This window comes from Phymastichus coffea, unplaced genomic scaffold (assembly GCF_024137745.1).
Source record: "Phymastichus coffea isolate CEN01 unplaced genomic scaffold, Cenicafe_Pcof_1.1 PCOF00119, whole genome shotgun sequence".
NCBI classification, from domain to species: Eukaryota; Metazoa; Arthropoda; class Insecta; order Hymenoptera; family Eulophidae; genus Phymastichus; species Phymastichus coffea.
In genome coordinates this window covers 503,580-516,190 of record NW_026706930.1, presented here as the reverse complement: position 1 = coordinate 516,190, position 12,611 = coordinate 503,580, and the positions used below count along the sequence as shown (strand labels likewise).

Genomic DNA, 12,611 nt, shown 5'->3' with positions numbered 1-12,611 from the left:
TTGACGATCCGCTGCACTCGGTGCCACGTGCACGCCAGCGATTCTAAAGATGTCCCGACGCATCTTTAACTGCGGCTATGACGGCTTGAATCACAACAACGAAAAATTATGAAATCCACAAAATGAACCTCAACTCCAATTTTTCTTCGCGTTGTTACATAGACTAAAATGAAAGCCAGAGCATCGTTAATAACGTCGATCGGGCTAGCTTGGTTCAGATGTTCCGAGCGAATTACACGGCCATAAGCAGCTCATCGCAAATTCACTCGATAACTGCTCTACGATCTTTATATCGTACAAGATTTGTCATAATACTTTCCAATCCTTGGCTAAAAGCGAAGCATCCCACCCGCTCTCCTTCTTATCTCTTGTCGACCTTCACTAACAACGATGTCGTCTAACGTAGAAATGTGAAAGAGATAAATGTCGAAATTAATCAGCGCAAGTGAAAATAACTGACTAAATGGGAAAAAACAGGCGACTCAACATTCCCTTGGCGTGTCACTTTCTATCTGTTGTTTTCTCTCTCGCGAGCGTGCGACTCACTCGCGCAATTCAATAATTTTACCGCCTCTCTATGAGAACAAAACGCCTTTAGACGCGAGCATTAATACCGCGAGCGAGTGAAACGAGAAAGGTGAGGTTTTTCGTCATTGAACCACTGCGCCGCCGCGCCGCTGCCTGCGGAATTTTTCGCTTCGAATGCACTTTTGCTCCGCGGAGCAACGTTTTCGCAACGAGACCATTCAAATTGAACAATCATATTGCCGGCATTTAGCTTGCGCGCGCGAATTTTCACTCTCGAGCGGTGTGCATGCATTTGAATAAGAATTTAATAATAGAGAAATGTGTAGCCTTCGAGATGATTTTCCAATTCCAATGGAGCGCATCCACGTCGTATTTTGCAACGGTTCGAATGACGAGGTATTAACAAGATGTCTTGCAGGAATTTTCTTTTGCAATTCGGAAAAGCGTCTAATGGGATTTCTCATAAGACACGTAACTTCGATAAAAAAAAAGCCTCGTACGAACTCGGCTATGCTTGGCAATTCTTGATAGTTTGAAAATAGATTGTTTTTAGCTGCAGTGGAGTAATTACACGATAACCGGACGTAATAGTGCGTGCTGAAAGCTAAAAAAACTGTCGCTGTTTGAACGCGACGGAAAAAAAAGAACGTCAGTAACGTTTCTCAGGTCGGTGATCGATCTATTAGGGTGATCGTACGTTCGCGGGCGCTGATACGTGTACACTCGATTTGAGAATCTCATTTGAAGTTTTGGAAGCGAGCCAGCAGTGCACAAACATTGTCATGATTGCACAAATATTATCTTTGAAAATGCTCAAGACGTACTCGCGCGTGCGAACGGCAACTTTCAAATGCCATGCTACTCGGCTAATCGAGTCGAGTTTGATCCTAACGTTCGTGTAACACCATTTTCTTTTTTCATCTCTCCAGCAAAGTATATACGTGATTCGTAACGCGCTGATATATATGTACGTATGCATACGTAAAAATTGTATCGACTCGTGCGTCACGATTCAGGCCTGAAATATTTCACGAGGTTGCCGGCTATACGCCGAAAATAGGAGTTTGCCCTAAGGCACAGATTGCACACACACCAACCCTTCATAGGCAGCAGCTTTGCGGTAAGAATTTAATGAGCTTTTCTTGTCATTAACTTTTTAATTGTTTAATGGATTCTCCCTCGACCATGACCATGTCGTCGTTGTGGGAGAATATCAAGATTTTCCTTTTAGTTTTCGTTTGTTCACGGTACATCTGGTAGTATGCTCCCGCGAATAAGACGAGAGTGGTGTGCGTTGTTCTTTTTCTCCTTTCCTTTCACTTTGAATCTTCATTCTTTGGTCTCTGCCTGTTCTCTGCGAGTTGCCATTCGGCGCCGGTCACAAGAAAAATACGGACGTTCTTATTTTTTCGTTCGACAACGCGGATCTCAATTTCAGATTGGATTAAAAATCCTTGCCATCTTGCTGCGTTATGTCACAGACGCGCACGCGCGCGCGCGCGTAACCACGCTCGCCATCCGCGGGGATCAAGTTAACGGTCCGGAAATTTATTTTTAATTGAATTTTTTTTCTACCGGGGATAAAATCGCGTTTCGGCTTTATTGGTTTTAGATGTACTTCCGTGAGCGGTTGGCTTACACTCAAGTTTAATCTCATTAAAACTTTATCGTGCTTTTTAAATCCCCGCGAATGCTATAAAAGTTTTCAAATATAAATCGCTTAACGCACAAATAAAATTAATTTCTCACTTTTTTTTCACGAAAAGTTTCATTCCTATGTATTTTTCAAATATCTCGCTTCCCATAAAGAAAATTCATCCAGTTCCATTGAGACGATGCGATATTTTGCAAGCTCGATTTATTCTAGAAAAAAGCCCGCGCATTGTTTGGATAAACTTCAAGACGCGCATGATATTTACCGAAGCGGACTGGCCTTGTAAAATAAAATCTCGCGTGATACAAATACAAAAGAGCTAACGCGACGTTCTGTTCGGCATCTGAACAACAAGAAAACCACGATAGTCCTGCGAAAAAGCTACCTGAAGCAAAATAAATTGTATCAAGGATATAACTCTGTGGCACCTTCGGTGTCGTGGCAAATCCCTCGCGGGAGAGAGAGAGAGAGAGGCGAGAGAGACGTTGAAACAGATCAGTACGATAAAACCGCGAATGCGCTGGAAATCCCATTTCGTTCTTCTCCAGCGCGGGTGCGGATCGTTATGAAATCTATTTATACGCATCGGGCTGGAATATTAGTCATGCCAAAGGAATCACTTCGAAAGAAGAGATTTCCGAGAAGCAATTACATTTCGACAGAGAGAGAGAGAGAGAGAGAGAGAGAGAGAGAGAGGGAGAGAGTTTTTGATAAAAGATCCTTTTTTTTCGTGCCAATTAGCATATCTATGCCACGCGGACGGAAAAGTTGCACACAGATGTTCAAGGATTTGCATTCTCTCTCGGTGGTGCGCACGCGATACATATTCACAAAAGCGGCATTGTGATTTATCACTCCTGTACGTGCGCCTTCGCTCAACGACGCGCTTTTGTTCCCGCTCGCTTAGCGTCGATCTCTAATTGTTTGAATCTGAGAAAGGATAATTAAGGGGGAATAAGAGCTCCCGATACAACTGGAGCGCACAACAGCGCGGCGATGAAAAAAAAAAAAACTTGTCGGATGAAATCGAACGAAAAAAAATCAAGATTGAAATGCGCACCGTGCGACTAAACAGCACGGCGCGTCACGCTGACGTCTCTGTAGAGAATTGCAGATCTCTGGCCTGCTGTAGTACAATCATTTTGTATTGTGTACGGGCGATTAGTTGAACTCGGTGTCATTCATTGGCTGAACTTGCGAAGGGAAACTGACAGTAAGTTTCGCGATTGCTTTTTCTTCTGAAAACGCGTGCACACGTGTGCTGCGTACGCTGACATTGAATTGCATAAGTGATACGGAACATTTTGTACAATATACACATGCACGCATCAATGTCCTTGTTTGAAAAATCAGCACATTATTTTAAAACGTTGTCGTGAAATTAGAGATAAGTGCAATAGCGTATTTTCGAAGCGCGCGAAAACACAAATATTCCGCTTATGTACGTACAATCGCGCACCTATGTACCTGGTATACAACGATCGCGCATCGTATAGAAACAATGCTCAATTCAAGTTATGTTTTTTTTGTTTTCGAACATCGCGAGTGCAATCTTTCTCGCGCAGATATACGCATTTTCCATGTAGTTTTATTCCTTGACAACGTGCGCATCGTCCATTCCGTTCTTACTCTCTTTCTCCGTGTCTTCGTTTTTTCAAAGGCGTGCAGGTAAAAGCGCGCAAACCCGTTGCGACCTTCGCGAAAAAGTCATCGACCGCGCGCTCGCGCACACCCGACTCGCGCTCCTTTGGTCCTCTTACCTCTGTCTGTCTCTCTCTCTCTCTCTCGCTTGCTCGCTGCATAAATTTCACGAGAGAGAGAGAGAGAGAGAGAGAACAGAGCACGGAGAATGTTTATTGTTTACCAGTATCGCGGTAACGTGCATCGTCAGGTACATTTATCTTTACGATGCGCTTCGGAATTTTAATGGTTATGTATGCACCAAAGTGCGTAGGTGCGGATGTTCAATTGATACACAACTTTTCGATAAGTAAGAATTTAATAAACAACGACGATTGGCTTCTGTCGAGAAAGAAAAGAGAGGATGTATGGTTTTGCGTAGGAATGCTTGTAATTTGATGGGCGAAAAACAAGGAAAAATCCGCATCGTCATATATATGTGAGAAGGAGAAAAGAGAAACTATCTTCCCTGTTAATGTTACACGTGGTTACGCGGGTTTGGAATGCTGCTACCTCCAGAGATAAATACATAGCGTGAATAATGTTATCTCAAACAAAAGAGAAAAAATAAAAAGAAAGAAGCATCCGCCGCGTAAATTTGCCTCCCAAACAAACTTCGCTCCACGCACGAATGAATTTCAATAATCCACTTTCAATAATTGCGATACGCTCACGCACGAAAGTTAGCACTCGAGAACGCCGAAATAGATGTAGATATAAGCATTAGTCCGTGCGCATAATGAAGCTTCATAATATATGGCTATGCGAACGCGAGTGCAGATTAAATTTGAACGGACATGGCCAAGCGTATGGCCGCTAAAAAGTTTTACTGCGATGCTTTTCCCGCGCGTGGGCGAATTAATGCGCGTAATTAGCTATCGTTTGGTCAGCAATGATAACGAGTGGGAGATGAGATATGAAATTAGCGTGAAACATTTGAACGTCAAGAGAAGAGAATTATACTGAGTTTGGCCGAGATTATAGCTATAATTATAATCATACGACGAATATGAATTTGTCGTAGCAGATGTGCGGTTCGCGTTAGCGTAGTTTAACATTTCCTGCAAACGGCGGAGGAAGTGGTCAATTACTGCAAAACAGCAAAATAAAAAGTACGGTTTGCCAATGAGCGAGTATTGACACGACAAAAGTCAATGGACGCGAAAAGCAGTGTTCAAAATAACTAATTACATGCGGAAAGTCATAACTAAAACGGGCCAACGTTGAGCCGCGTGAAAAGCAGATCGAACGCTCAGAAAATTTACGTGCTCCATTGTATCTGTGCTACTAGTGCGTCTATACAAATTCGCTATACAAGGTCACGGCAGCTATTTGGGACGAGATTTCTCGAGGGTTTTTGCTATTCTCGGACTGATGAAATCAATCCCAGTGTATCGCGCTAAGTAGTCAGAGAACCAACTTGGTCTTCTCTTTTCTGTTGGGAGAGGCGATTATTATTATGAGAACATCAGCCTGGGAGCGATGGTTTGTGCGTGATAATAGAGCGATCAGTGAGGTGGCATTCGTTTTCTAGAATTTGTACGTCCAACAGTTTTTGGTTCCTCGTAACTTTCTTCCTTCATCCGTGGGGGGCGTTTTCCTTTTTTCGATTCTCACTGGAAACGTAAACCTATAGACAAGATTATACACTTTTGCCGAGCGCGCCCCGCGTTAACATACAACCTTCTGACTTTCAGCAAGTATCGCAACTACTATTTCAAAGAAACGTTTAACTGAACTACTACGAGGCCAATTAAAGCTTCATCCGTGAAAGATCACAGCGTAAGCGCGCGCGCACGCGCGACGTGTCGCGAAATTACTCAGTGTTCATTGAATTTCTGCTATCCTAACAGTGACGTCTCAGTGCCGTTTATTAAAAGCTCCCACGCATCGCAATTCGGTCCGTCTGTCGATCGGAGCGCCGCGACACGCGCGCGAGTCGCATTATACTTAAACTCATTCGGCCAATTTGGCAACGCACTGGCGATAGAAAATAAATGGAAATGCAAAGAAAGGGAAATAACGAGAAGAACCGGGCCGGCGCACAGCAAGTTGACACAATAAATTGAAAGTCCAGGCCGACTGGGTGATGTATAGCCGGCGCAAGCTCGCAGCGTAAAAAGGTCGAGTGGGAGGAAGCAGCGGCGGGCAAGAGCGGCTTAAGCTGCGTTATGTCACAGACGCGCGCGCGCCCTCGCGCCGATAGCATCGTCGGAGCGCTCCGCTGCTGGCTATTTTTCGTCGACTTTCCCGGGGCCTGCACGTGCTTGCAATACAGCGCCGGCATCCCCGACAAGTGCGCTGTCGCTTGGCACGGCGAGGCACTACGTTGCGTGCATACCTGTCTCCTCGTTTCTTTGCTTTTGCCGTGGTCGAGCTTGCGCCCACCCGCTGCAGATGTACACCCGAACCGCGCGACTTCCAATTGTCAGCGAGAATCGCCGAGCGCTTGGCTTCGGATCGTCGGTCATATATAAAACTGCACTTTGCAGAGGAGGGATTAGCCAAGGTATTTCTGTTATTTTAATACCGCGCGCGCCACCGCAGCCACGACGGCGCTTTCAATCTCGAAAATTGAATAATGATGAAAAATTGAGAGCGCGCGTCGTTGAGTATTCGTTCGTCGGCTGTGCGCGACACATATTTTACTTTCTTTGTATCTGGACTCGCGACGATTACGAGAAGCGTTCGGCCACGCGGAAATCCTCAAATTCTTTTTTTTTTCTCTTGTCAGGCTTATTCTTTTTTTGGTTTTTTGGGAAATAAATACTGTTCAACTAGGCAGCTGCTATAATTAAGCTAACGGTCACGGTACTGTCGAATTAACGAGCGTATTGGTTGCGATTAGTGCTCCTTGAAGGATCAATTTCGATATAATTATCGCGCGTGTATCTGACGTACGCGCTACACTGTACACCGTGTGTTTGGAACGAAAGCTCAGGATTAACACGTGATATATCGTGAATAAATTCTGAAAAATTGAGTTTTGAAAGGAACATTTCCAAGGTCAATTTCAGTTCGAATTTCATATTTTCATTCCTTTCGCGATCCATGTGACTTAGTTCACGACTAACGAACTGACGTACACTCAGTAAAAACTATATGATAAAAGTGCTTGATATCGGAATATTTTTTTTTCATTGATACGATAAGTGTACGGCTTGAAGATAACAAAAAGAGTACATCTGTTGTGGATTGCCGGTGAAGCACGCAGCCAATATCTCATGCAGTGGTCATCGCGAAAGTCCAAGTTTGCCAGTACTTAACAATTTCTCGCGTTAATTCCAACTATTAGTTTCGAAAATTACATCGTTTGCATTATTCTAAATAAATAAAAAAATCTATTGTCAGCAGGTTCAAGGTGGACTTTGAACAGTGCCACAAAGGTAATGGAGCTTAATTGAACGAAAATCACCGTACATTAGGAACGTGAAGCAAATACCACAGAACTCAGAATATCTAATCACAGCTGAACTAGTTGACTAGCTGGCAACGTTAGTAAAATGTCCCCGTTAGTTTTGGGCATAGACGTGGGCACGACGTCCGTCAAAGTTGTGATTGTTCAGAAGGAGACTCAGCTAATCTTAGCCAATCAATCGAAGGATACACAGGCTAACGTACCAAGTGACTTGGGCATCGAAGGGAACAAGCAAGACGTGCCCAAGATTCTCTCGGCCATCCACAATTGCGTGTCACGTCTGCCCAAGGATCTTCTCAAACAGGTCAATATTTTCCTTATCATTCGTTTGTTTGCGCTCACTTTTTGCAAAAACCTGTGTCTTTGCTACTATGCTAAAGTTGGCGAAGCTAAGCTACCGAGTTGTGAATGAAGACTCGTTTACGCGTCTGTCTGCCTTTGCTCTGAAGTTACACAGAACGTGGTTACGCGTCATTTCTTCGTTAATAACGCAAACGCGTGACGCGCGCGAGTAGCACGAACTGCCATGTATTTGCTCTCGAAAATTAATCGATTTAATCGTCGATCGATTCCAATGTAATGGCGATACGATTGTAATTAAATTTCACAGAAATGAAAGGGAGTGGAAATAAACTAAGGCTCGTTACGTAAAGCGAATAAATATTTTCGTGCTCTGGGAGATTGAGCCGTAACACGCGTGTTTTCTCATTAAATTTACACAATGAAATATAATTCATTTGACGATGACGACGAGGGGCTGCCATTCGCCGTGCGGCGAATCATTATTTCACTCCCGCAAAACTGGCGTGGTAAATTGACAGTCGAGCGCGCATTGTGCAACGATTGCATTCACCAGCGGAATTCGATCTTAGAAAACAATAAACGCGACAGCTTATTATCTATATCCAGAGGCTTTGATTATAGACGATGCTATGCGCTTGTGAACTGGTATAGATCCAGGCCTCGCGCCCATAGTCCACTTGACAGCTCTAGATCTCGCAAGGGTGTACCGGGAAACAAGTAAATAACTGATACGAGCCGCGCACGCAGGTAGACAGCATTGGGATATGCGGGCAAATGCACGGAGTGACGCTGTGGCAGCTGCCGCAGGAATGCTCGTACAAGGAGAACGGCGAGTTCAAGCTGGACATCGACAAAGACACCGTGTCGAATTTGTATACGTGGCAGGATGGACGCTGCGACACCAGCTTTCTCAACTGCTTGCCCAAATCCAAAAGCCACTTACCTGCTCACACTGGCTACGGCTGTGCCACGCTCTTCTGGTTCGCCAAAAACAAGTTAGTAGTCGCTGCCCGCATGAAAAAAAAAAACCAACCGGCGCGTTGCAATTATTCAAGGAATTCGCGCGCGCAGTTAATGAGGAGCGCCGCTCGGACGTTTTGCAAGCCGATGGTCTCTTTTTCCTTTTGCCTCCGCGCTATGGCACTTTTACGTAACTGCGAGCAGATACGCGGATGGTTTATTCGTCGCGGACGATCGCGCGCACGGTGCCTCCGTACGATAATTGGCCATCGGGAAAGCGCGCTCTTCTTTTGGTCGATCGATACTCGGCCGATGCACCGATATAAACCGGTACAACGCACATTGCAGACCGGAAAAATTGGAGAAGTACGCGCGATGCGGCACGGTTCAAGACCTGGTAGTGAGTCTGCTGTGCGGCAGCGACGAGGTGAAGATGAGCACGCAAAGCGCAGCGAGTTGGGGTTATTTTCTCACCGAGGAAAAGCGCTGGGACACGGAAGCATTGGAATCCGATGGGTTCCCGTTGAGACTCTTGCCTAGCGAGATCCTTACCCCTGGACAGCCAGTTGGTACTTTGGCGCACAACTGGTTTGGCGTTCCTGCTGGTGTTACGATAGGCGAGTAACGCGCTAATTGACTGTAGTAACGTATCGAGCGCCGTACACCGACATGCAGAAACATTTTTCAACTTCGCGCTCTACTTTACTTTGCAATTATTCAGGAGGCTAATTCGATGGATGTCAAGTGTATAATCATCCGCGCGTTAACAATACTTTCAGTCTGCTCTACGTGTGTTCGCCTATTTGGGTCAACGTCGTTTATTTCCAAACGTCGTGTCTTTCGTCTAATGTCAATCGTTAGTGAATTCTATACATAGTTTGCGAAAGAAAAAAATCGATATTCGCGCGTCGAAAGCACCGTTACCGACACGTCGTTTTTTTTTTTAAGCTCCTCAAGTGGGACGTACTTACGCGGCAACTCCGCGCATTCAAAGTTGAATGTACTCGTTACAGTTAAGATGTCCTCATAATTCTTAGCGTAATACAATTAGGACTCATTTGTAACGTAAACGTCGAGATTTTTTGCAAATTGCAAGTCGAGCGTTGATTGCGCGTGAAAAATGCCGAAATGAATTGAAACCTCCACCTGCATCCGGGATTCTCATCAAACTGCCCTCGTTGATCCGCTTAAAGTATTGCACAATTTGAGTCAATAGCGAGGAAGGCGTCGTTCGCGCGCGAAACACTGGGAAACCGCGCTCGTACACAGCTGGGTCTTCGAGCGCTCGGTCATTTTGTCGCTGCCACTTACATCACACAGGAGTAGCGCTGGGGGATTTGCAGTGCTCCGTCTATGCATTACTCAAAGAGCCGACGGACGCGGTGATGAATATTTCAACTTCGGCTCAGCTGGCCTACGTGCATCCAAGCTTCAAGCCACGCGTCGGCAGCAGTTCAGGTGAGAGACGCGAGATGCTTTTACATCGCAACGAATAGAATTGCGTTGTAGTTATACGATTTGTATAATGCGAGCCGATCGATTGCTAGACAAAATCGAGTACTTTCCGTACTTCGACGACAAATACCTTGCGGTAGCAGCATCGATGAACGGAGGCAACACGTTGGCCACTTTCGTCAAATCGCTGCAACACTGGACTCTGGAATTAGGATTTTCAGTGCCTCAATGTAAATATACAAACGGTCGATATAGCAGCGATCTTTGCTCATGCCTACGAGCAAAAAGAAAAGAAAAAGAAACGCGACGACATTTTTCAGCCAAAGTCTGGGAGAAATTGATAGCGCTGGGCAACGACGACAATACGGCCATTTCGGACATGACGATAGTACCAACGCTGCTTGGCGAGCGTTACGCACCCGATCAAACGGCCAGCGTAACGGGCATTACCCTCGACACTCTTCACTTGGGCAACATATTTCGGGCGCTCTGCTCTGGAATTATACGCAACATGCACAAGTCAGCTCTTCTTCTTTTTTCTTTAATGCCCGGTTGCATGCAAATTTCACGAAATTTCATGCTTCTTGCGTCAGTGTATCGCGCGGAATTGCGTTCGCTGTTAAATTTGTTTTTTTTTTTTTTTTTTTTTTCGTAAAACGACCTCATTTGCCTCGCAGAGTGCACAGTCGTATTATATACATTTTCTTCTGTTTTATCAGAATTTTAGTACAATTTTTACCGGGCGCTGAATTTTTATTGAGAGTGCGATGACTAAACAGATTGCAGCACGAAAAATATGACCAAACTATATACCTGTGTTAAAGTTTGCACGTTGAATATTTCAAATTAATACGAATAATTAGAAACTATAGACTACATTTTTATGGTACAAAGTTGATTGCATAGTTGCACATACACAGAAGACATACATAATTCTGTTGCAGTATCATGTCGAAGGACGAGTTGGGAACTATGGGAATAACCCGGATTGTAGGCAACGGCTCGGGTCTAGTACGTAATCCAGTGCTTCAGAAAGAGGTGTCACATTGGTACAGTTTGCCACTCGAGCTTGGACATACCGGTGATGCAGCTCTGGGCGCTGCATTTGCCGTCATTCGTCACAATAGTCACTGAATGTATCAGCCGCGCGACTGAGCTTACACACGTACACACACACACACCCGCCCAATTACCTGTCCATCCGAGAACAAAACGACTGTAACTTTGAAGCTCCATATCTCGACTGGAAATGAACCTACAGAGCTCTACGAAAACTTATTTGAAAGATCTGTTCAAGTCCTTTTAAATGGTGTATAATAAAATTATACTAAGATGCTTTTTTTGCGTATAGCGAGGTGAAAATCAAAACAAAACAAAAATGATGAAATTTTTGTCATATATTTTTTATTAAATTTTTGTATGTATATAATTGCATTTTCGATCAATAAAAAATCTGACTTAGCGTAACAAATATTAAATGTAAATAAAATAGGCAAATTTGTTGACTATTTCTTAATATTTGTTACACTGAGTTAGATTTTTCGATAATCGAGAACGTAATTATATTCATATAATTAAATATTCTCTATAATAAAAAGAATAGCTCTTAGTATATATGATCTTTTTTATTCTTTCAAAGTGAAGAAAAATGAAATATTGAACAAATGAGGGTACTTGATATTATGACTGAAAATAAAATGTTTTCAAGTGATTATTAAATTTTGTTGCGTATTTTCTTTCGAAAAGAGAACATTTTCTTTCAAGTAAACTTTTTTCTACGATTCGAATTTTCTGAGATTAAGAGCTATGAATATAGACGCTGTTTCTGAAGGAAATGTTCATATAATCGCAGAAATTTAGAAATGTTCATATAATCGAAGAAAAGAGCTCAAAAATGTTATTTTTTTAATTTTTTCTAGTATTTTTTTCTCGAAATGGCGACAAGATACAACCAAAATTTTGTAATTTTTGTTTCGATTTTTGCCTCGCTATATACAAGAAAAATATAGTATAATTATACACCATTTAAAAGGACTTGAATAAATATTTGAAATGAGCTTCCATAGACCTCTATAGGTTCATTTCCAGTCGAGATATGGAGCTTCAAAGTTACAGTCGTTTTATTCTTGGGTGGGCAGATAATTGGGCGGGAGTGTATAAATGTGATCATTGCAAAACTAAGGGATGTAAACGTTGACGTTATATTTTTTGCCAATCTGCCGCGTAAGATGCCTATTAGCTTTTAAATGAACTTTTAGTTGCTAAGTGATATAGATCCATCGGTTTTTCAATGTTTAGCTAGCGCTCGCTACGAATGTTCTTTTGCAATCGATTTTCTTAAAAAGTACTATATTCATTTTGTGTATATACTTGAATTATTTTTATTTTATTAATATCCAACTGAAAGATCCAATCCTATACTAATCAAATAATTATTGATTTTGTAAAGATTTCGTTTTCCGATATAGTGCAATTAGGTATCAAGTACTTGGTAATCGTTATTTTATTTTTGGTTTAGAACGTAAATTTAAATATTTTGAAGACAAAATTTGTTAGATACGAAGAACGTTGATTTTTCCAAAAGGCTAACTTTTATTGTGAAAAACTTTCATG

General features: G+C 42.9%; 1 protein-coding gene across 9 annotated transcripts; it reads left to right on the top strand.

Moving 5' to 3' along the window:
* Positions 1–5,764: 5,764 nt before the first annotated feature.
* On the top strand, positions 5,765–11,140 carry LOC131671098 (sedoheptulokinase-like). Of its 9 annotated transcripts, none has more exons than XM_058947287.1 (9): positions 5,765–6,371; positions 7,217–7,248; positions 7,341–7,584; positions 8,331–8,578; positions 8,892–9,160; positions 9,864–10,001; positions 10,091–10,228; positions 10,319–10,517; positions 10,943–11,140. In XM_058947287.1, the coding sequence occupies exons 3-9, from the start codon at positions 7,366–7,368 to the stop codon at positions 11,130–11,132; spliced, it is 1,401 nt and encodes a 466-aa protein (XP_058803270.1). In that variant the 5' UTR covers positions 5,765–6,371; positions 7,217–7,248; positions 7,341–7,365; the 3' UTR covers positions 11,133–11,140. The 9 variants fall into 9 exon arrangements, with proteins under 9 accessions (XP_058803270.1, XP_058803268.1, XP_058803269.1 ...); XM_058947285.1 differs by having other exon boundaries at positions 7,332–7,584; XM_058947286.1 differs by having other exon boundaries at positions 7,214–7,248.
* Positions 11,141–12,611: the final 1,471 nt, after the last annotated feature.